Raw genomic sequence first — 22721 nt, forward strand, 5'->3', positions numbered from 1 at the left:
CTGATCATATTTCAATTTTTTTAATTACCCTTTTGAGAACACTATTAGGAATAAACGGCTATCAAACTCTACAACAACTGTGCAATTGATGTAAATGAATTCTACATAAATACTGATGAAGTTAGAGTGATCATCTTTTAAATTTATTTACAAAAGACCCCACTTCTAATACATAAATCTTTTTAAATGAGTGAAGAGAAAAAACTAAGCAGCGCTACATACTGGATCACATGCTGCTGTAACACAAATTGCAATTATCGTATTTTTTCAACCTCTACTTTTCCACTCTATCTTCCCTTTCTGTTGTTTCACCTATTTTCTATTGCTCCAAGTATTTTGTGTTGCATTCTCACCCTCTGCCTCTATAGCCTCCCAGGTTCTTGCAAGGTATTGCCCAAACTTGTTGAACACAGTTTGTTAGTCCCCATACTGCCTATAAACACCTGAGCTTCCAAAGGTGTGTGCAGCTTAAGAACAGGGAAAATGCAAATCTGCATGGTAAATGCATGCATAACCATATTACTACAGCATAAACCCTTATCCTCTATTTATCATCAAAGTTGGAAGAGAAAATTAGGAAGCATACAGAATTTATCTACATCTGCGTTGAAGACTGTTGTTTGTATTATGTTTTCCAGCTTTTAATACATTTGAACCTTGGAAATGAGGGCCTCCCAGCACTTCCCTGAGAGATTACAATCTCTTCAAAGTCTAATAAAAACATGTATTTCAAAGACATGAAAAAAAAATCATTATGATCTTCACATATATTCTAAGCCATCTATGGTCCAATTTTATCTGAAATTTGAGTGTATACTTTATCAGAAAAAGCCTACATAGTTGGAACTATGTCTTTTTGTTTCAGGAGGTTTATTAAGGTAGTTCATGCATTCAGCAAGATCCTGTTTAGGCAGGCTGACTGTAAATGTGAGGTTTTATGAATATATTAAATACCTTTCTTACGGTTACTAAATCCAAGTTATTAGAGGGTAATTCTGAATATATTGGAGATTAATGAAATATAGTTCAATAAATCTGTGGTTTAAATCTACTGAGTGGTTATTCATGTCTGGTACCAGGGTAAGGCCAAGGTACAGGAACATGAAGCTTCCTTTCCTTTTAGCACAGCAGATCATCCACAGAAGCTTCAAATCTCAGCAGACCAGGAGATGCCAACAGAGCTCCAGGCTCCGGAGGCGACATTTCTGAGTGGGACAGAGCACTAGATGTGTTTGTTGTTACTGGTTTTATACAACGATTTAGTGAAACAGTGCAAGGACAACACCTGCTGCATTTTTCCAGGAGCTCTTCCCCAGACAAGAAGGAAGCATACTTCCATCTGACTAAACACAAGACCAATAATAAAGTCAAATGGAACCATCATAAATGTTGTCAAGCTGTAGGTTTTCTTTGACTTGCATACATAGTTTGGATCAGTTTACACTATGATATTTAAATAAAAACTTAAGTCCTTTTGTACAAAAAAAAAGCTTGTTTGTTTTTCCCCTTTTCTTTCTCACTCCTACTCCTCTTATTTTTGGCATTATGGAGAATCACCGATAAAATTCATTTTTGCTTTGGCTGGCTGCAAATCAGTGTGAGGACAAGATTATCTCTACTACCCATGCACATACTGAACAACATGAGCAAAAGGACATGATGAATAGATTACTCTGTGTATTTCTACTCCACTGTGGGGCAGGGACCAGGGACACATGACATGGGGATGGGACATGGGGGACAGCTTCTAGTGTTACAACTGCACAAAGTTACAGTATTGTACAGTACAAGCCCACAAACTCCTATGAGACTTCTTTTTTCCTCTTTTTGGTTAGCATTTCAAAACATGCAGTAACACATACTACACTTATATTTACAAGGATCTGAACGAAAGGAGTTTAGTGTGTATGGCTGCTGAATTGTGTAAAACTTTAAAAATTTTGAAATTTTTTGCCTTACTTTATATGAACTAATGATTTTTTTCTCTTACTTCCTGAACATTTAATCAAAAATTCCCTAAGCACTACTACAAACCATGCATGCTAAAATATTTGGAGATTTTGGTATAAAATTTTCCTGAGTAGCCCAACATACTGGTTTTTACATGAACTGGAATTTGGTCCTACCTTTATTCTCATTATCGTCTTTCTCACACAGCAAATGGTGCTGAAAGCTTTATCTATGCTTTTAACCAATACCATCCAAGATGTTGATTTTATTATAATAGTGACACATTTAGAAACAAGTTAACATAAAATTATTTTAGCACAGATAATTTATGATTGGCATGGTTTTTATCCAGTCTGTTCCAAAATTACTTTAACCACAAATATTTAAAGTAGTGTGGAAACAAAAAAGAAAAATCCCATAAAAATGTTTATCTGGAGATACACAATCATTGATATATACTTTCAAAAAGATTTTCAAAATAGCTTTTACCTTTTTATGCAAGAACTGCAAACACTGCAGTATCACAATATCTTTTCAAAATGCATATGAATGCCTATACTAATAAGGCCAAACATTATAAAACTTCCCAAGATCACTATCAATCAGTGTTAGCAAAACAGGATAATCAAGGAACAGTGTAGTCCTCTAGATCCACTGAGGCAGACCTTAACCTAATAGGTGACCATTATAATCCATCTCAGTCATGAAAACAATCATGTCATTACAGCCTAGTGACTGCTTGGCCACCTGTATGGGGTTTTCTGACCACTGCCTAACTGTTGGCAATGGTTTACTACATTGTTATTGACAAGCCAAGAAGTAAAAAAGTCACGGGAACGCTGCAGTGAAGCCCTTCAGAGCTGCACCACACCTAATGCTCACACAGCTGGCTGCCTTCTCCTACGCATTGCTGCCTCTAATCAGCATCAACAATGCCAGAGCCCAGATTCAAACCACGCTGCTTCCAGTGTCTGTACGGCTCCTCACTTCCCACTGAAATGAGGAGAGCCTGGCATCTGAACGCTTTTTTAAGTCTAAACCAGAGTGCAAGCAGAGCTCATAGTTCACAAACTCTATCTGCCCTTCTAAGGAGGTAATTGATGAAGCATCTCCTGCCTACTGCATTTACAGTGAGCAGAAAGAAGCAGCAGTTTCATTGACACTAGCAATATATTAGGCAGAAATAGTTGCACTGACTTGTTCTGTCATAAAACCAATCAAATCAGAGGAACAATGAAAAGCCCCCAACCCCTGCATGACTATATGTTACAATTTATGTCAGTGCTCATGTATTATGGTGAAAACCTGCTTTGTTTATAACAAGGATTGGCCACTTGAGCTTCTGGTTTTGGTTCCGTTTCCAAGGCTATTTCATTAATAACTTGAGCTCCAAGTGAAGTACTATCACTTTGCTTGCCTCCTCCTTTTGTATTTACAAAGATAACAAGCATGAATCACATGCATATTAAAACAGTGCTGTATGCCTGAGCTAATGGTCAGAAAGCTGAATTGCTTGTGCTGCTGTTCATAGCTCTGTCAAACACCAAGAGAAGGAATTAACTAGTTTACGATCAGCATCACCATTATTTTTTTCAGCAGCAGTCATACAATCAAAACACTGTGGTAACTGTATTCTGCTGCTAATGCTTAAGGGAAGTTATGAAATGCAGAACTGTTGTTCTTCTAGACTTGAGTTCTTAAGGAGGAGGAAAACCGAAAACACAGGCTGAGACAGCTGTCAAGAAACACATACACACAGAGGCTTTCTGAAATAAACACTCATTCTTCTCCTCATACACTGAGCAGGACTGAAGAGAACCGCATCTAACAATTGGCTTAACGTAAAGGGGAGTCCCAGAAATTCCAGTCTAGCACCTTGAGGATATGTAACAAATAACTAAGAGAATACCACCTTTCCTTCTCCAACAGCTACTCACTGGGTGTTGCCAAGACTTCAAGATGAAAAGTATTGCCCATTGTCAATTCCCCTCCCCCCCATATTACTTTCATTTAATTCTGGCTCATTAGGCTTAGTCTCCCTGCTAAGTGGAATAGGTATGAAGAGTCTCCAAGGCCGAGAGTCAAAATCAAATGGTAGACTAATGACTGTGAGATGGAAGTTTTATCAACCACCAGGAAGTGCATGACTTTGCCAGGTAACTAAAAAAATCCATTCCACTTCAGCTACTGGCTTGCACAGATTAACCATCTATTTTGAGCCTACGGAGCAACAACAGAAACAACAACAAAAATATATCAATACACCAAAAATTACACAATTTACTAATTATTATAAGATATAATTCAACCAAGGTCTACAGCAAGTTTTCATTTCACAGTTAAGGGATGGAAAAGCAATGAATGAACTAATAACAAAAGAACACAATTAACTAGACAGTGACTAATCAACAACACAACAATGCATTATGTAGCATTAATTATTCCTAGTTTGCTTGCTATTAAGTATCCAAACCTAAATCCAAGGATATCAGTATTGTTCCTGATGCAATGTGTTTCTGGTGAAGGATCCCCATAAAGAGTTGCTGTCTATACAGACGTCTAAAAAAAATTATCTTAGTAAACAACTAATTCATTTTTTTTACACCTTAATTAAAAGGGAAATAATATTTCAGCATCTACATCCTCGGAAGAAGGCTAAAATTAATCAGTTCAGGCAACATGATTTGAGATGCTAATGCTTCTTCCCCCCCGCACGCGTAATAGAAACAAGGCAAAAGAGAGGGTAAGGTAGTACAAGCATAAGGACCATGCCATGGATTTATATGATTAAGGAATAAAAGCATTAAATATACTAAATAAAACAAAGGCCACAGAATATTCCACTGTCAAAGGTAACACTAACTGAATTTCAGTTACTTACTGTTGGTAATCTTTCTTTGGATATTGGTTTCCCCCATATTTTTAATTTCAGTAAGACACTCAGTAATATTAACAGTTCTTGTTCCTCATAGGCTTAACAAAGAAAAGCCTCAGAAAATCTGCAAACTGTGTCTTACAAAATCTGTCTTCATGCAGCTCACAAAATTTCTTGCTGAAGTACAGTCTGAGACCTACTTTTAATTGGCTCTTATATAATAAACACAAACTGTAAACAAATCCACAGGTTTCCTGAATGGACTTGTGGGGTTTTTCTTGTTTGGTTGTTTTTCTATAGACAGTACTCTGCATATCATGGATTAAGACTCAGTCTTAACATCAAGCATAGGAAAGATGCATTAGTCCACTAAGGAGGGCTTTAATCAGTCCTGTGCTTTGAGAGAGGAAGACAATGAGCTAGAGAACCACCTTTTAAACATTTGAAATATCCTAAGCCCAACTATGCGACCTTTGTTCATGATCATGAATTCTTGTATGCATAATTTGGTATTAGTTTGAGTAAGTGCTCATGAACATGACTAAGAGGACAACCACTGGATTCATCATAATTAATACTGAGTCATAAGTGTCCTTAGGGAAGAAATCGAAAAATAATTACGGGCCAGATCTAGTTCAATTTACACTACAAAGTTTAAGGATTTCTTCAAATACATGTTTAATATCGTTTTTACAAAAACGTTTTAATATGAGGACTTCCACTAGACTCATAAAGCCTGTTTGGAAAGATGCTTGATGTGAAGAGGGAGATGTCTGTGGAGCGAATAAATGGAAAGAGCACTTACATTTTTGGTTACTATTTCAACTACATCTTTCATCTTTATTACTTTGTCGAGGAAAATCAGGAGGAAAGCCTTTCAGTATTTGTGTCTAATCTGAAATGCAGGCACTGCGGGTCCTGGATGAGTAGCTAAATACCACCTAACTGCCACGAATAACTCCTACTGCAGATAATCTATATAAATTCAGAGGCAAAGCGGTTTCCACGAGAGAAAAAGTTTTCGGGTAAACCACCCATTCTTGGTAATTGCATGCAAATCACATGGTAGGTGAACCACAGGCTCCTGTTCTGGGGTGGCAGCAGAGTGTTGATTAAAAAGACTCATGAATGCCGAGTAGGTAACCACAGATTAAAGACGTAAAAAAGATGGGTGTTTCTTGAGCGAAGCTTTCTGCCAGCTGGAAGCAGCTTAGTATGCTTGCCTTGTGCACCGCACTCTGTCAGTACATCCAGCTTAGCTGGCCTATGGACTCCAGATGATGTTTGTGCGAGTGTGCTATCTGTATGGAAGTCACATGCCCCATCAACACATGCTGCCTACCAACAGCGGTGACCTGAGCCAGACTGTTTCTGCATCAAGGCTGGCAGTGCAATCAAAAAGAGGTATCTTCTCAGAATTTTCATTTTCACTGTCCATCTACCAGGCACAAATCCACTTCTGTTAACAGCATCCAATTAGAGGAGCTGGAATATGAGGCAAATAAGCTTTGCCTTCCTAATTGTTATGTCTGACTTCTACTCAGTTGCAAGAATCTGTCCTTCTGCTTCCTTATAATTGAAACAGCGATAGAGGAAGGTTAAAAACCAAGTAAATGCATTAAAAACAGGAGAAGAGGTGGTAAAGCAGGGAGAAAACATTCTGATGATGGAAAGTATTAGCATGTATTTATTATAAATTGACTATGAACAATCCTGCAATTTCCAAAATTAGCACTCATTTGTTACAACTTCTCATAGAAGACAGATTTCTAACACCAAGGGAAAAAAAACCCCAAACAAACAAACAAACAAAAAAAAAAAAAAAGAGGAAAAGAGAGTCACTGAAAGCAGAATTAGCATCAGTTTTGTGTCGTCTTGTTGAATCCAGATTTTGGAATTAAAACATTGACACCAAAAGCCCTTCCCTGCGTCTAGAAACTGCTAGTACAATTATCAACAGATTAAAAAAAAGAAAAAGCCTTTAAAATGCCATTAGACATGCTTTAGCAAAGAGCTGAGATTTTCCTTTTAAATATTTAAAAGAACTGATGCCAGAAGAGGAAGCATTAATTTCACCAGATTAGAGGAAATTTACAGCATCTTGTCTTTTGATGCTTCAGAGAAAAACTGAATTTGTTGAAGCTAGCAACTCTTTTTCTGCTTTTTATATAGCAAATAGTAAAATAAAAGCATTTTTGAAGCAAACATCTTTATAAATTACCTTACTTACAAGTTGAATTGTAGTTAAATCACTGCTGTTTCATATCCAGGAGTCTCACTTCTTAAAATTAACTTTTTCAACATAAACAAACAAAACAAAAAAACCCACACGAAACACCCCCACCCTGAAAACGTGTAAAATTCCCATTCAGTGTCTAGCGAGCAGGGAAAATTTCTGGACAGGCACCAGTTTGTACCTTCTATCTGATAACAAAGATGAAAAGGTATGAAAATGTACATAATTTTTTACTGGGGGGGGTGGGGGGGGGAGAAGGGTTTTTCTGTCTTTCTATCCTGGTTTTGGTGATAAATGAGCAGTATCTACCTCTATAAATTAAAAAGAAAAGAAGTCTTCAACAAACAAATCAGGTCTTAAAGAAATGAGACCTGGTAGCAAAACTTCAGTTGCTTACTTTAGCTTCATGTTGACCACTTTCTGATTTAGCTTAGGGAAACAGTCTGTTCCTTTTTTTAAACCAGTGGAAGGCATATCTAATTACCTGCAATATCTGAAAAGCCAGTGAATAAATGTACGTTAGAAATTACCCCTGTAAAGGGTCTGGCATTGACTGGCTGACATTTTCTAGAATGTTTTATTGTTGCATGTGAGGTCTGAGGTTAAGCCCAAGAAAGCTAGCCAAGCAATATATGCTCAACACACCTAATAAAGCAAGCCATGGGGGGAGTGAGGTGGGAGAAGAGAAGAGAAGAAAAGAAAGAGTTAAGCATAAAGCAGTGATATATCATCTTCATACCCTCCTGACTGTTGAAACTTTTAGCTTCGGGCAGTACTCCAAACTAGAACATCCTCTAGGCTGACCTAAGTCTCGGCTGTTAATGGATCTGGCAGATACCACTCTGCTTTCCCTCCTCCATCAAAGCCCATGGTGGTCTGATGACATCTCTGTACACTCACATTACTGTATGCGGCTGGAGGCAACTGCAGAGAACCTGAGGCTGGTCATGGATAGCATACATCCAAAAGCTCCACAGACGATTATCTGAACCAGCTCCCGCATAGGCAGAGCACATATTTCTGTTTGGCTGCACAGTGGCACAAGGCACCGAGCCACGAACACACGATTCCAGTACTCACTTCTGCAGTCATACAGGTTTTGAAGCAACTCCAAATGGCTATGAGTAACACTCTGGTACAGTGATGTCATAAAGGGTGGAAACAGTTTTGCTTCATACAGAGGTCAAAAAGAGGAAAAAGAGACAATCCCCATACTCAAATTAATTTGCTTCAAGTTTTCTAAGCTTGAAGTAAATATCATTAATGATAATTTAAATGCTGTGGGACCCTATCCAAGATCCATACTTGGGTTGTTAGATGCGCTGTTTCAATATACTTATTGGCAGCTATGCTAGCTACTAAAATTAAGTAAATTATGCAAGTAAAACAAATTAGAGCATTCCTATAGGATGCCTAGATCAAATAACCTAGATTTAGGAAACATTCAACACTTCCAGTTAAAACTGACATTCCAGTGGCTGCATGAGCCAGTGGCAGTGAGCGGGACGGAAGACGGGATCCTTACAGACCAGCCACGCGGGCGGGAGAGCCCAGCGCACAGACCACGCAGATCCGCGCACAGTGGCATGAGCTGGGCTTGCTGGCTCGCCCCCGCCACCGCGCTGCAGTGCTCTTCTTTGGTCTAAGGTCTGGTTATTAATATTTCAGGCCCACTCACTGGTCTCTAACAGCACAGGTGTCTGCATAGCAAGATGCTCTAAGAAAATGCAAAGACAGTACAGACTAACACTCAGAGCGGCAAGATTCGCTCAAAACAGAAGAAATACTTCAAAGGGCACAAGCCTTTCCGTTCTTCTATAATTGGTCGTGCTGAGGAAAAAAATCTCCACAAATGCAGAGGAAAATGCTTTGCTCAGTTACTGATTTTATAAATAAACTGTAACAGTGCTGGCACCCATAACTTACCATAACAGTGAAGATTTATCATTGCTACTTTCATTACATTCATCTGCTGATTCAGTAAGGCATAATTAGGAGATGGAGATGAATAGAGATGTCTGGATTTTGGGTGCGGTAGAGCTCTGGTGAAGCACATTTTTATTCAGCCTTTCAAAGTATCTGTGAACTCTGGTTTCTAAGACAAAATGACTTAATAGTAAAAGCATGCATTACATTTTTGCTTATTTTAAGGAAGAGATAATTACCGTCCTTTCTTTTCATGTAGCTTATAGAAGAGAAGTTTTGTATTTTGTGCAAAGCCACCAACTGCAGACCCAAAATTATGGTATTGTTTTCTGTTCAATTCCTCAGTCACTTGGAATTACTTATTTTTAACAAGTGCTATAGTAGAATTCCCTGGAACTCTGCATCTGGTATAATCCTGTCTCCGCAAATTGGGTGCTGGAAAACTCAACTAAATCAGGAAGTCTGTACTCCATAGCCATCTTAACCATATTTTGTCCAGCCATATGAAGCTATGTCAGACAATGATCCCATCAAAAAGTCTAGAAGTCCAAAAGGAATCTGAGAACCACGTAAAAAACCCAACAGTATAACAGTTCTTGTTTATTATCCTCTGGCACTCTTCAGCAGAATACAATTGCACAAGATCTGATAGGGAGAATACGCAAGGTGAAAAAACACCAAACAAAGAAAACCCAACCAACCAAAAAAAACCACCACACCACAAAAACAAAACAGAAACACAACCCTTAACACAAGGGAGGAGATCTAATTGCCAAATTCAGAGTGGGAGAAAAAACACAGTTTAGGGAAAAAGCTTATTTGGTCCCTTGCTGAGAAAAAACTATGTCATGTTCACAGAACAATGACTTAATTAGACTATTTGAACACCACAGAAGCATTACTAAAGGAAACTATCTTCAGGGATTAACCCTAACTTTAAAATAGGTTCCTGACAACTCAGTCTTCATATCAACTATATCACTCCCTTCACGTTAGTTTCTACCAAGCCTTTTCCATGGCATATTTATTTAAATTTCCTTTCATTGTGGTAGCTTCATACGAGAAATCTAATTTTCATTCCTTTCCCAAGAGGAAAGAATTCATAGAATCTAATTCTCATGTAGCTTGGACCAGTAATGCGGGGCACAATGAAAAACTGCATTAAAACAGCCAGATTTTGATTGCATTTTATGTTGGCAAAGTTTCTGTAGACAGTGCCTGTTTCAGTACATTCAGACAGTTATAATATCCGCTTGGGATGCACTCATAAAACGTTGCTTTCTACTGCATATCCTAGTCAGTAGATGACAAATCGAAAAAGACCTACCAAATCACAGAAATGCATCTCAACGTGAATTAACAACCTAGCTCTCTGAATAGTACTGATTTCAACAAAGAAAAATTAAAAATATTCTTGTTGCAGTTTTCTTATTTGTCAGATGGGCAAAACACCACCCACATTGCTGATTCATATGTTATCATCAGACAGCAGCGCACAGGAAGCTCTACAGGAAGACCACAAAAGAGGACAAGTGTCTAAAAAGGGACAGATAGGCAGAAACATACCAGTAAAAGCATACAACCACCACTGGAATCAGGAAACGACAGAGCTGGTGAGCAAGGAAGTTATAGGTTCTCTCAGTCATTATTACTAAATCCTCAAAAATCTACCTCTTTGCAACACACATTTATTTTCTGAAACAGAGATGAGGAAAAGCTATGTAATTTTTCATAGAAGGGAGTTGCTGTTTAAAACATTTTGCAACGCAGTAAATGAGTACTCCGCTACAGCAAGGGCAGCCAGTGCAAGTCATTGTTTATCACACAAGAAGGATGCGAGCTGCGAGGCTGCACTGCCATGCCTCTCTCTGATTAGGATGGTTTTATTTATAAATTTGCTGTGCAGAAGAACTTTCTGTTTGAAATGAAGTCTTTCACAACGACTCTAACAATGAGGTCGCACAATCTGCTTTCCTGGCCAGGGGCACTAATACCACTTGCAGGTAGAAATTAAAAAAATAAATACCAAGACTCAGCTTGGAAAAATGTCAACAGGTGTTAATATTCATTAATCTCTAAGAGCAGGAAGACTTGGCTTGCAAGCAGCAAATGAACTATATACAACACATTCATCACATGAATTCTAAAAGAACATGCTTCTACAAAATAACAAGCCTACACAAATAGGCAAAAGGGTCCTTAGAAACTGCCTGACTTTAGAACCTACCTGTACAGTCTGTGTTCTCCCTTGCAGAAATAGCTTGCTCATTCCCAGTATGCAGGCTCCTTTGCAGCCTCTGAGAAGATCTGTCCATTCGTGCATTCCTCAGTTTCCTCATACATATCCTCAAACATCTTCCCTTATAAGCAAGTTCGAATCAGGCAACTCCTCTCTTTAATAAAAATCTATTTTAAACTGCATACATCTCAGTACACCCGTGCACTAGTCAAGCATTCCTCCTGTCTTTCAGTGATGTCTCAGTCCAACACTGATGGCTTCTCCATCAAAGAACCAGTTAACTACTTTTACTGCAGAAGAGTTTTCAACAGCTGCTTATGAAGTGGCAAGTGGTTGAAAAAAACCAATTTTTTTCAATAAAGAGAATAAACATTGAACTTCTTTCTTCCCCAAATTGTCTTTGCATATCTAAATTTAAAAAATCCATAAAATATTTTTGAAAAATGTCACCACATTTCATTCTGTCCCGTGTCCTTCCTTTTATTTGCAGACTACTGGCTACAAGAGAATTCATAATATCTGGTATGTTTCCGCACTGTTTTGAATAGCTTTATTTTCAATCCTTTGCTTTTACTCTTGCAACTCCTCAAAGGTCAAGGCAGTATTTAAAAGTTGAAGTGATAAGAAAGTAAAAGAAAGAAAAGAAGGAAAAGTAACTGAAGGAAACCCAAGAAGTCCCACGTTCATGAGAAAAAGTAATTAAAGCTTTACTGAAAAAGATTTCAGCTTTCAAGAAGTCCTTTTTCAGTCGAGTTTGAATGAAAGCAGCTTTAAAAAAAACAAAAAGGGGCATATAAAAATACATGTTAGAAGTTTTTCAAAAATATTCTGTCCCAGAAATCATAGTTTTCTGTGATTACACGGGTTTATTGGGGGGTGTTGGGGAGGGGTCGTGCAGAGAGAGAGAGAAAAAAAAAGCAAGGCCTACCCTCCAAGACCCTGGAATTGCAAAAGATTCTTCCTATTTGATTGTGGTGGGTGCCTTTAAGAAGTTTAGCTCTCAGATGCTGGTACAATGAATCAGTTGGGCATTAGTTTTATTCTCAAAAGAGATTTGTACATATGCTGTTATGGCTTAAGACACAGAAATGTACTTTTTCATAGAATATAATCTTGATTGTTACCTTACATAAAATAAACAAACAGTTAAAATGCAATTAAAAAAACCCTCTTCCAATCCAAACTATACATTATAATATTCTGTTACTGAAAAAGCGAACTGCTAACTGATACTACTACCTCTTCATCTACACTCAGCTAAGAAGCAGTATTTTTGTAAACTGCAGAAAATTGCTATTATACCAGGAGAACTCTCAAAATTCTTACATGGGGCACAAATACTGCTTTTGCACAACTACAAGTTGCCAGTGGAGTCTGAGAGAATACTTAATGAATCCTGTAGGTATAAAAATAACTGCATGTCTGTTTCATACTCAGCAGATTTCTCATTTAATGATCCTTGAGCAATAGGTACTACCATGTTTCTCTACTTCCAAGCAACAAGTTGAACAGAACCAGCAGTGAAGAAGAAGCCAGTGGGCTACCTCAAAAATAATCATAATTGACTAAACATGAACTAATACAAGCGCATACATAAAAATCTAATTCCACTTTGTTCTAAAGCTCTTCACAAATGCAATATGACATAGGGTGGCCCTACAAATGGTAGAGCTGGAAAACAAGTCTGCAGTCAGACTTTCCAAACCCAAGATTATGCTTTTCTTCTATAACATACAGAGTAAATTCCCTGTAGATTATGGACATGATAATGAGTCAACATTAAATTCCATCCCTGTGTTTTTCTATTCTTTGGATAAACAGAAACAAACATCAAAATAGCCATGTAGTGGTATAATTAACCCCAAACACCACAATAAGATTTATGAGGCTTACATAATGACTGTGTCAATAGCTGTTCCTCTGCGGCACATCCCCACTGCCCCTCCACCTGGGACATGGCTGTGCTGGAGTCCCAGCAAGGAGGACGGTGTGCCCAAGGCTTCCTTATGACAGGCAGTCACCTTTTCATCCAGCCTGTATAACTGGCAGCATTTTGTTCATGGTTGAAGGAAATAGCTGGATAAAGACTGGAGACCCAGATGTGAAGAATGTCTTCACATGTCAAGGGCACTGATCTACCTGCTTGTACAGCCAACAATACATAAAGAGAGATTAAGTTCTCAAACCAGCAATCACAGCTTACTAAACAAAAAGATACTGAAAAAGAGAGAGCATCTCCAAATACACATGACTCAGGACACAATCTGCATTTTAGAAATTTTCAAGTAACGCTCCAAACGAGCAAAACATGTACATGCAATCCATTACAACACTGTATCTACAAACTGGCTTGGAAGGTTAACAACTAAACAATAAGCCAAATTTTAACTCTGGCTGATAAGTCACATTACGAAAAAAGGAAAGTCATCATCAAGAAGCAACCTTAATTAACAAGTAACAGCTTTTCCACAGTATCACTTGTCCCAGCCACATGCCCACAAACTCATAGGGACATTAGAGTCAGAGAAATGTTAGGAAGGATTAAAAGCAACTCTTCGTAGTTACTACGCCTCCAACGCAATATTAAGCACTCTTTTATCCTGCTTCAGACTGTTCACAGAAGTGACTTGCTCACAACAAATGGTTTTCCTACCTATCCACTGTCTTAGGTCCACCATAACATTAAACAATCTATAGTCAAGATCTGTACACATTTTTGACAAAGCTGAAGCATGTGACCAAAGCCTTGTGTTTGATTGTTATAAAGGCTGTTATAAAAAAATCAGAACATGGCACAACTAACATCATGCTTAGATTTTCCTTTTCCAGCCTCTTCTGCTGGAAGTAAAGGACTGACCTCTTGCCTCTCACCTCTATACAATCACCCAAAGTGATGACAAAGTCTAAGAGTGCAGCTACATGGGCCCATAGTCTGGAAACTGGACAGAGGCAGACATGTGGTTCGGATGATGAAGTGTGAATATGTGTTCAGTTTTTCATCTGCAGACATTTATACCTACTTCAACCGGAGAGTAAAAAAAAAAAAAAAAAAAATTAAAATAGTCTTTCAGAAAAAGTAGAGAATCAAAGGAATTATGTGAATACCTCTACTGCGCAATACATCCCACAATACAAAATAAATTATATTTGAGGACAAAAGGAGGGAGTTTTGCTTTCTTTTTAAAACAACCCCTTTGCTTAACATTAGCCTACTTTCTAAGCCAAAGCTGAGTTCTATTCTAAGACAAAGACTTCTTGCACCTCAGACATTGTAACTTCTACCATATAGAAGTGCAAATTGTACAAGTGACTGACAAAACCTGCAGAAAAGTATGGTCCATTTTAGCTGAATGTTTCTTAATCCACTGAAGTCAACCTTATTTCAAGAAATAAGTGAATAACAAAGACATGAGATTTCAAGAATTTTTAGTCATTCTGCGTAACTTAACCAGAACATATCTGGATCCAACTTCTCCAGGAAAGTTTACAGCAGGAAGGAAATAATTTCATAATGTTTCAGAGGAAAATACAACAAAAACATTTCAATATGAAATTACTTCAGAAATAAAAGCTGGATAACCTTAGCATGTCTTCTGTACAAATGAACAAAATAATCAAGAAGATGTCTCTAGGAAATACTTATATATGGTTATGTTTATACATTTTTTGTTTAAAATTGTACTATATCAACACTTATATTTACATAACTGTTGTTAATTATGAAGAAAGTCCGAACCATTCCAAGAGTACGAAATCTCTTTCCCTTAAAATAAACACCAAACTCCTATCGCACAAAAAGTTGCCCTGAGCATATTTCACATTTTCATTATTATCACTTATTCATTCTCCACACTAGCAGAAAGAGTAAAATGGTGAAACTGGAAGGATTAAACACAGACATCGCACCCCACATGAGTGTTTTTGTACATGACTTATCACTTCCCATTAGCAAAAGGCAGTTAATCACTTAAAATGTCTTAAAAAAAAAAAAAGGAGCTTCACTTAAAACGAAATATAAAAGGAGGAAGGAAGAAATCTTATTGCTCTGCAAAAAGAGTAGCTAAAATTTAGTTTTCAAATTTACGTTGAACTGCAGGCACAGACAGTTCCTCATTTTCTATCAGTGAAATTATTTTACTGAGGAAAGTGTTTGTTTATCTGTATAGGATTTTTTTAAAGAAATATATTCTCAGATCTTCATGGGAACGTTCAATCCTCTTGTCTAGCTTATTTCTGATACACAATAGTTTTTCTCCCACACTTGGAAAAACATCTAAAACTCACACTTCTGCTGGCGTAAAGTATGAAACACAGAATATAACAGAGGAAACTACCAACTGATAAATGCATTGGAGCAATACAAACAAATGCAAGACACCTCTGCTCTAAACACAGAGCAAGCAAATGACTGAACTGGCAGAAACGGGATACAGTTTAAGTTACTACATGTATAGGGTTTTCAAAGAATGTAGTAAAAAATAAACCAGGAGAAAAAACAGCAGATAGTAGAATAAAATGGTAAGGCCACAGGTATGTAGATAAAGACCTGCTGAGGTCAAATGTATGTAAGACTGGAGAGGTGCCAGAGAAAAAGGCAGGGCATGAGAGGAGTAAACGACTGACAGAAGGAGGCCAATAAAAAGGGGAGAAAGACAGCTGGGGAGAGGCTGGGATCTAGTCAGGATTGTCAAAGTCCTCACGAGGGGCTCTCTACAAAGCGCTCGGGAGGAAATGGTTCATGGCTTTACTGGAGCTCCTAAAGCTCCCTGAATCAATGTCTCCAGGGAGGAAACACTATCAGGGAGACAGGTTTCACCTTGCACTATGGTTCCTGGGTAAAAAAAAAAAAAGCTGTCTTCAGTTTTTGTATTTGAATGCATGCTGTTAAAGGACCACGATACTTTACATGCAAATATACTCTCTTCCATGTTGGCCAGTGCTGCAGCAACCTATTTCTTGCCAAAATAATGCATCTGAAGCTTCCCAGTGCTAGAAACATTTAATTCTTCCACAAGGCTCATATATATATATTTTTATAACTTTCCTTTGTTTTTGAGTGCCTGGAGAAGAACACCTGAGAATACTTAATACTGAGCACTATGATACATTAAATACTAACTAACACTATTAGTATAGATCTCCTTTTCATGCAACCTGCGTTAAGCCTTCTGCTCCAGGTTCAAGACGCTGCAGAATACTGTTTGTGCAGATGGAACCATTCAGGTTTCTCCATCTGCTTGAAGAGCCACTTGATTATCTCTGTTCCAAAACAATTTCATTTCAGCATCCCAAGAATATAATTCTTGCTTTTAATAAACAACAAAAACCCACAAAACGTCCCACCCACCCACAAAAGGCCAGAAATCCCACGTCATCTGACAGTCAACACCCCTCCCAGTGTTTGCACAGTCCTGCTCTGGATTCAGTCCCTCACACTCTCTGCATATCAGGCGAGGTGTCTGCAGGAGGACCTTTCCTCCAGCCTAGGTTTGTTCAACATCAAATTTCACCCAAGACATCTAGAACACTTAACACCCGCACTGTTTACCCGAGATAAAAATTCATGCAGTCTGACTCCATAGCCACTCCTGTTGTCCTACTTCTGTCCTAATTTTTATTTGGTTGCTCCAGTGGATTTGTCTTAGAAGAAATGAGTTAACAAGGTAAATGTGAACCTGAAGATAATGCCAGTAAGATTTTGGACTTTGAAAGCATTTCCCCTATCTGCTTACTTTTACTGCAAAACATTCCTCAAACTGAACAAAGAAAAATACATAAAGCTTAATCAGAAAACACTATTAGAAACTTAACAGCAAATGTCTATGCGTACAATAAAAGTTAAGTTGTCAGCTTATTTGCAAACTTTCTTGTAGCGTGTTCTACTATTGTTACTCACATCAGTTGTCTTGTTATGAATATTTATAAAGTCTCACAGGAAATTATGGGCATGGGATTCAAGTAAGCTTTCCTGTCTGTTAACCACCGTGGCGTGACACCTTCCTGATACTGCCTGCTAGAGCAGAGACACAACTTGTCTTTTGGCATCTACATTGAAAGGGAATAGTATGGGGTAACAGTGGTAGCCACTGTTCAGTACAGCAATACATTTGTTTAGTATAGTGATAGACCTGGTAGAACTTCTTAATGACGAGAAAAAAAAAAGCCACCCATGTACACTGCCTACCTTCAGCAATATTAGACATGTAAAGAAAAAAAAAAAGGAGAAATACACAAAGGAAAGGCTTCTAAGCCATTATGAATAATAATGAAAACATAAGAATTTAGAAGATTAATATGAATGGACTTATTTCAGTATTGGGAAGGAATTACAGAAGCATTGAAACATGGTTTGGCTTTGTAAAAAGACAAATTGTAAAAAAAAAAAAAACAAACCTGTTCAGAGCTTTTAAAATGTGCATTTGAATATCTGCAATTGCATGAGTTAGTCCTGCACACTCACAACATTTTGCAAAGCCAGGCAATTTTGAGTATTGTTCATGAACATTTCTATAAAAAGACAAAGGTTTTCCCATATTTCATAAAATACTCTAAAATTCAAGAGCCACATGAGAACTGCACAACTCCCAGTTAAAAAATAAGTAACAGAAGAACAATAACACCCAAAAGGAAACTAAAAAACAGCCCATAAGCCACCATTTCCTATGACAGACAAATTCCTAAGAGATCACCCTCACCCATCATCTTAAACGTCAGTAGAGCTCATATTCTGAAGTTTAACACAAAAAAATGTCTTTCATGTTATAATATTCTACAATCAGTTCTGAGATACGACATTCTAAATACCAATAGTGATATTTATCAATTGACTTTCACTACTCTCAGGATAAACCTTTAAAAAAAGCCTAGATTATTATAAAACAAGACATTTCACTCTCTGGCTCTTGAGTTATATTGGTGACTATGAAGCTAACACAATTCCACAGGAACTAACTTGCTAAACTTAAAACTTGCCTCTTGTTACATCACTAATATTAAAGTAATCCAACCTAAATGATGTTGTGATGTTGTGTACCACACAAAGATTGCAACTGTGTACTTAACTTTCTGATACAGAAGTATTTCACGTTTCAGCAGCATTCAAAGATTAAAAAAACTCCAATTTTAGTAATTCTCAATTAAAAGTAAGAAAATTGGTACAGGAAAAGCATTTCTACTCTAGTCCCAAAGTCTACTGCAGAAAATGAAGAAATTGACAAAAAAGGGTCCATTTTCTTTAGGCCTAAACATATCCATACCAGCTTGAACTGCAGTTTGCTAAACTATTGTGCAAAAAAACTACTGTGCTAAAAATATGTTGTTACTCAAACTTTGAGATATTCTCTCCAGAGATAGGACCTCCTGATAGGAGATTCAAATTAATAGGAAGTGCCCTTCCTGTGTTTTCCAGACTGCTAGGCTAATGAGTTTGTTTTCAATGGCCTTTAAAAAAAAAAAAATAAATAAAAAAAGAAGCAGATTAACCAACTGATTTTCTTTCACTGCTTTAAAGTGAAGTGACTTTGTATACCACACCTTAAATGCAGCAGACTGCAATCTTCTCAGCTCTGGCATGACACTGTAGCAAGTTTGGTTTCCCCTCTATTTCCAAAAGAATTCGTACAGGAATTAGCTCGAGACCCTGTCTGTTGGTGACTTCTATTTTACTCTGCATGTAGCCCTACTAGAAACTGATGGGAATGCTTCTGAAGGACCTGAGCACAAAGATTTTCACTTTCAGGAAAGTTGTTTTTATACAGAGCAAGTGAACAGCTCTGGACATGTGTATACAGCTCACTCCAATTATATAAAAACACTGTAAATTCAGCACTCTTAGCTTAAACAATAACTACAGAAAATACACTCTGTAGTGTAATACAAGGAAAAAAAATCCTTATTTACAATTAGGACTTCCAGATGCTATAGTAAAGTGACAATATCAACTTTGAAGAAAAAGTTTTTGCGCTTTACCATCAGCTAACTTTTCAGGCCAGTATGCTGTATGCTTTGTGCACAGCACAAACGTGGAGTCAAAAGGCTGGATGACACATACAAATGCAGTTTCCTCTTTAATACTAATTACACACATTTGATTTTGATTTGTGAGGGATGAGGAGAAACTAGAAAGCTCCAGTATGCAGTTAGATTAGAAGTCCAACAGTTTCTTTACCAACTAGGACAAATTTTTCAAACTTTTTCATGCGCAGAAAAAACCCCACCCAACATTCAAAAAGGTTAACAATACAGATTTTGACAGACAGGATCCTTTTGACTTCCCACTGCACAAAGCCAGGCTCCTGCAAGACTCTGGTTATTGCAACATCACACCACCACCGAAGGGATGACCATCTGCGATGACTATGGCAGAATCAAATCAAATGGAAAAACAAAGCTTCTTTAACCTAGTAAATAAGCTTTACCGTTCCTGCTTCTGGACTAGATACCTTAAGACATACACAGGAGTTTAGTTATAATAATTAAACTTCATGTATGTAGACACAAAAAGATTTTCATCTTAACAGAAGTTTATTTCATCCTGTCTTCCCCGGTTAACAGAAGCTTACTTCTTTATCAGAAATGTCTGTGTTCTTTGATAGTTTCTGATATTTTAAAAATTATTAGAATAAAAGAACTTTGGAGTAATTCATCAAAGGAACTATTATTTTCATCCAGGATTGCTAAATAATAATTACTTTTTTGAAAGACTGAAAGAAAGGTGAGCCTTCCACTTCTGTGACATCTTAAATTCTCCACCTGACAAAGCTGCTGATAGTGGCTCAACAGTAAAAATCAGGAGAAGTTCTCAAGAGCTGTTAACAAATTTGTATCGCTCCTGTGAAGAAGTGGGAGATATAGCCATGTAATCCTGTGCTTTACCATGTATTCAAATAAACATTATGCATTTCACTCTCCTTCATAGAATAGTTTCGGTTGGAAGGGACCTTCAAAGGTCATCTAGTTCAACCCGCCTGCAATGAGCAGCAACATCTTTAACTAGATGAGGAAAGCAGTCAGACTGGTCAGAGATGAACCATCCAAGTATTTCAAATCTATTTTGTTGTTTTAAATTTCAATAACAGCAATCTCAAAAGAATCCGATTATTTTAAGGTCTTGCGTTGAAAATTTTATTTCACAATATGTTCACAAACAAACAGGAATCTCCACCTACTTTTATAATAATTTGAATTTTTTTCAACTTGTAATGCTAATGGCAAACCTTAAGCCGTAAAGTTCTGCTACAGATCAGGAGAATGGTTTAACTGTGCTCTGGCCAGAGCATGGCTTGCCTGGGAGGAAAAGACAAGGGGTAACTGAAGTCACAGTCAAAGAGCAGCCTGCCATTAAATGACCTCTGCCCTGTGACAAACGCCCCAGGCATCTTGTTAAAAGTAGCACCTGTTGTCAAAACAGCAAAAAGAGCAGGGAACTAAAGGCAGGACTGGAATACTCCCCTTTTTTCTGAACTTTTAGTATAGTTTGTGTGATGTAATTTTTTGAGACCTTCAGTATACTTCCCAAAATAAAAAGAGGAAAAGCTTCAGCTACACAAATAAACAAAAGTCTCACCTTGTTATGTTCGTACTTGTATGGGATTTTGAGGGTATCCATGGCTCTGATCATGGCCTGCATTGCTGTAAATATATTCTGGTACACCAGTTTTGTAAAACCCCGTTTGTCTTCATCAGAGTAACCTGATCCATGAATGATTCTCATCTGCTTGATAAATGTGCTTTTGCCACTCTCTCCTGTGCCTGCAAGACAAGTAAGAAGGATATGCTTTAGCCACTGGACACAAACATAACTTTTTTTTGCATTATGCTGATAGCCTGATTAGTGCAGGGCTGAACAGTGTTGAGTGGTGCGTGCAAGGTAACTACAAGGACCAGTTCAGTGTCAAACAGCAGCATCAGTAGCAACTGAAATACCACTGGATTTAAACTTGCATTTTAACAACTAAACTAATGAGTAAAACAAAACTCCAAAATGTACCTATAATATTTGACTGCATATTTTAAAATCTTCCATTCTCGAAGATATAACCATCCGAAACATCTAACTTTAGGTAATTACTATGCAACATTTTATCTCAAAAACTCTTCCTTGGCCAACTTTCAGGACACCATGGTAGGCAGTGCGCAACCAGTAAATGCTTAAAAAAAAAAAAAAGAAATAAGTACTGTAATAATTACAGCCCTGCAAACTTTAACCTCAAAAACATGTGGTATCAATATTAATTAAAATTTGGCTTATATTCATTAATGGGCAGTCACTCCTTCCTTCCTTCAAATTTCTTTGCATCTCTGTACTTTGTATTAAAAGTAGTTTGATGATAAACATTTCTGACTATTCGTCAATTGAAAGCTAAGACCTACTTGTTGGAAATTTCACACAGCACACAACACACATTTCTCCTTTGCTCCAATTCAATGAGCTCATCCTCTGTGACTAGAAGAGCTTATCTATATTATTCCTGTGTTTGCTTAAAAGGAGTTGTTGAAATCTAGAATGAGCAGTTGCACAGCCACATAAACCCTGCGTGCACCCAGCTACTCAGCCCTACAGGAAACAAAACGCATGCAGCAGTGTACATTGCTCAGTGCTGTGCTCTTCAGCCTTTCAGCCTGGGTTTTACTTTAATAATTTCTGTAAAGCTTTCATGCCTCATACCAATAATACTTGTGCCCCAGGACAAAGGCAGCCTTATGCCCCTTACATCATGCTTTAGGTGTCTTGTCAGAGAAGTGTGTTTCATAGCAGTGCAGTGCAAGGTTGAAGGAGAACCCTTACGCATTTCTGAGATGGCACACTCTGCAAAAACCTAAGCTGGAAGCCTCTCAAAGCTTTGCCTTTACTGTGACCATCATTTTGAGACCTTCAGTCCCATTTCCCACACACAAAACAGAGTACTAACATGTCTTTCTTACACACATACATTCCAGCAAATCAAGCACAATCCTCCATACTGACCAATTTTATTTTTTCTGGGGAAAAAACAGTTATTTACAGAACCACAAATTGTTAGGGATTGGAAGGGACCTTGAAAGATCATCTAGTCCAATCCCCCTGCCGGAGCAGGAACACCTAGATGAGGTTACACAGGAATGTGTCCAGGCAGGTTCTAAATGTCTCCAGAGCAGGAGACTCCACAACCTCCCTGGGCAGCCTGTTCCAGTGCTCTGTCACCCTCACTGAGAAGAAGTTTCTTCTCAAATTTAAACAAAACCTCCTGTGTTCCAGTTTATACCCATTGTCCCTTGTCCTATCACTGGTTGTCACCGAGAAGAGCCTGGCTCCATACTTGTGACACTCACCTTTTACGTATTTTTAAACATTAATAAGGTCACCCCTCAGTCTCCTCCAATCTAAAGAGACCCAGCTCCCTCAGCCTTTCCTCATAAGGAAGACGCTTCACTCCCTTAATCATCTTTGTTGCCCTATGCTGGACTCTCTCCAGCAGTTCCTCATCCTTCTTGAACTGAGGGGCACAGAACTGGAC

At 37.8% G+C, this 22721-nt stretch overlaps 1 protein-coding gene across 1 annotated transcript in view; it reads right to left on the reverse strand.

The window, feature by feature from the left end:
• Positions 1 to 22721, reverse strand: part of LOC136114717 (guanine nucleotide-binding protein G(q) subunit alpha) — a 126548-nt gene that overhangs the window by 62057 nt on the left and 41770 nt on the right. The window contains exon 2 of the mRNA XM_065860202.2: positions 20792 to 20976. Within this exon, the coding sequence (XP_065716274.1) occupies positions 20792 to 20976 (185 nt within the window). The remainder of the gene's footprint in view (positions 1 to 20791; positions 20977 to 22721) is intronic.

This window comes from Patagioenas fasciata, chromosome Z (genome assembly GCF_037038585.1).
Source record: "Patagioenas fasciata isolate bPatFas1 chromosome Z, bPatFas1.hap1, whole genome shotgun sequence".
Taxonomy (NCBI): Eukaryota; Metazoa; Chordata; class Aves; order Columbiformes; family Columbidae; genus Patagioenas; species Patagioenas fasciata.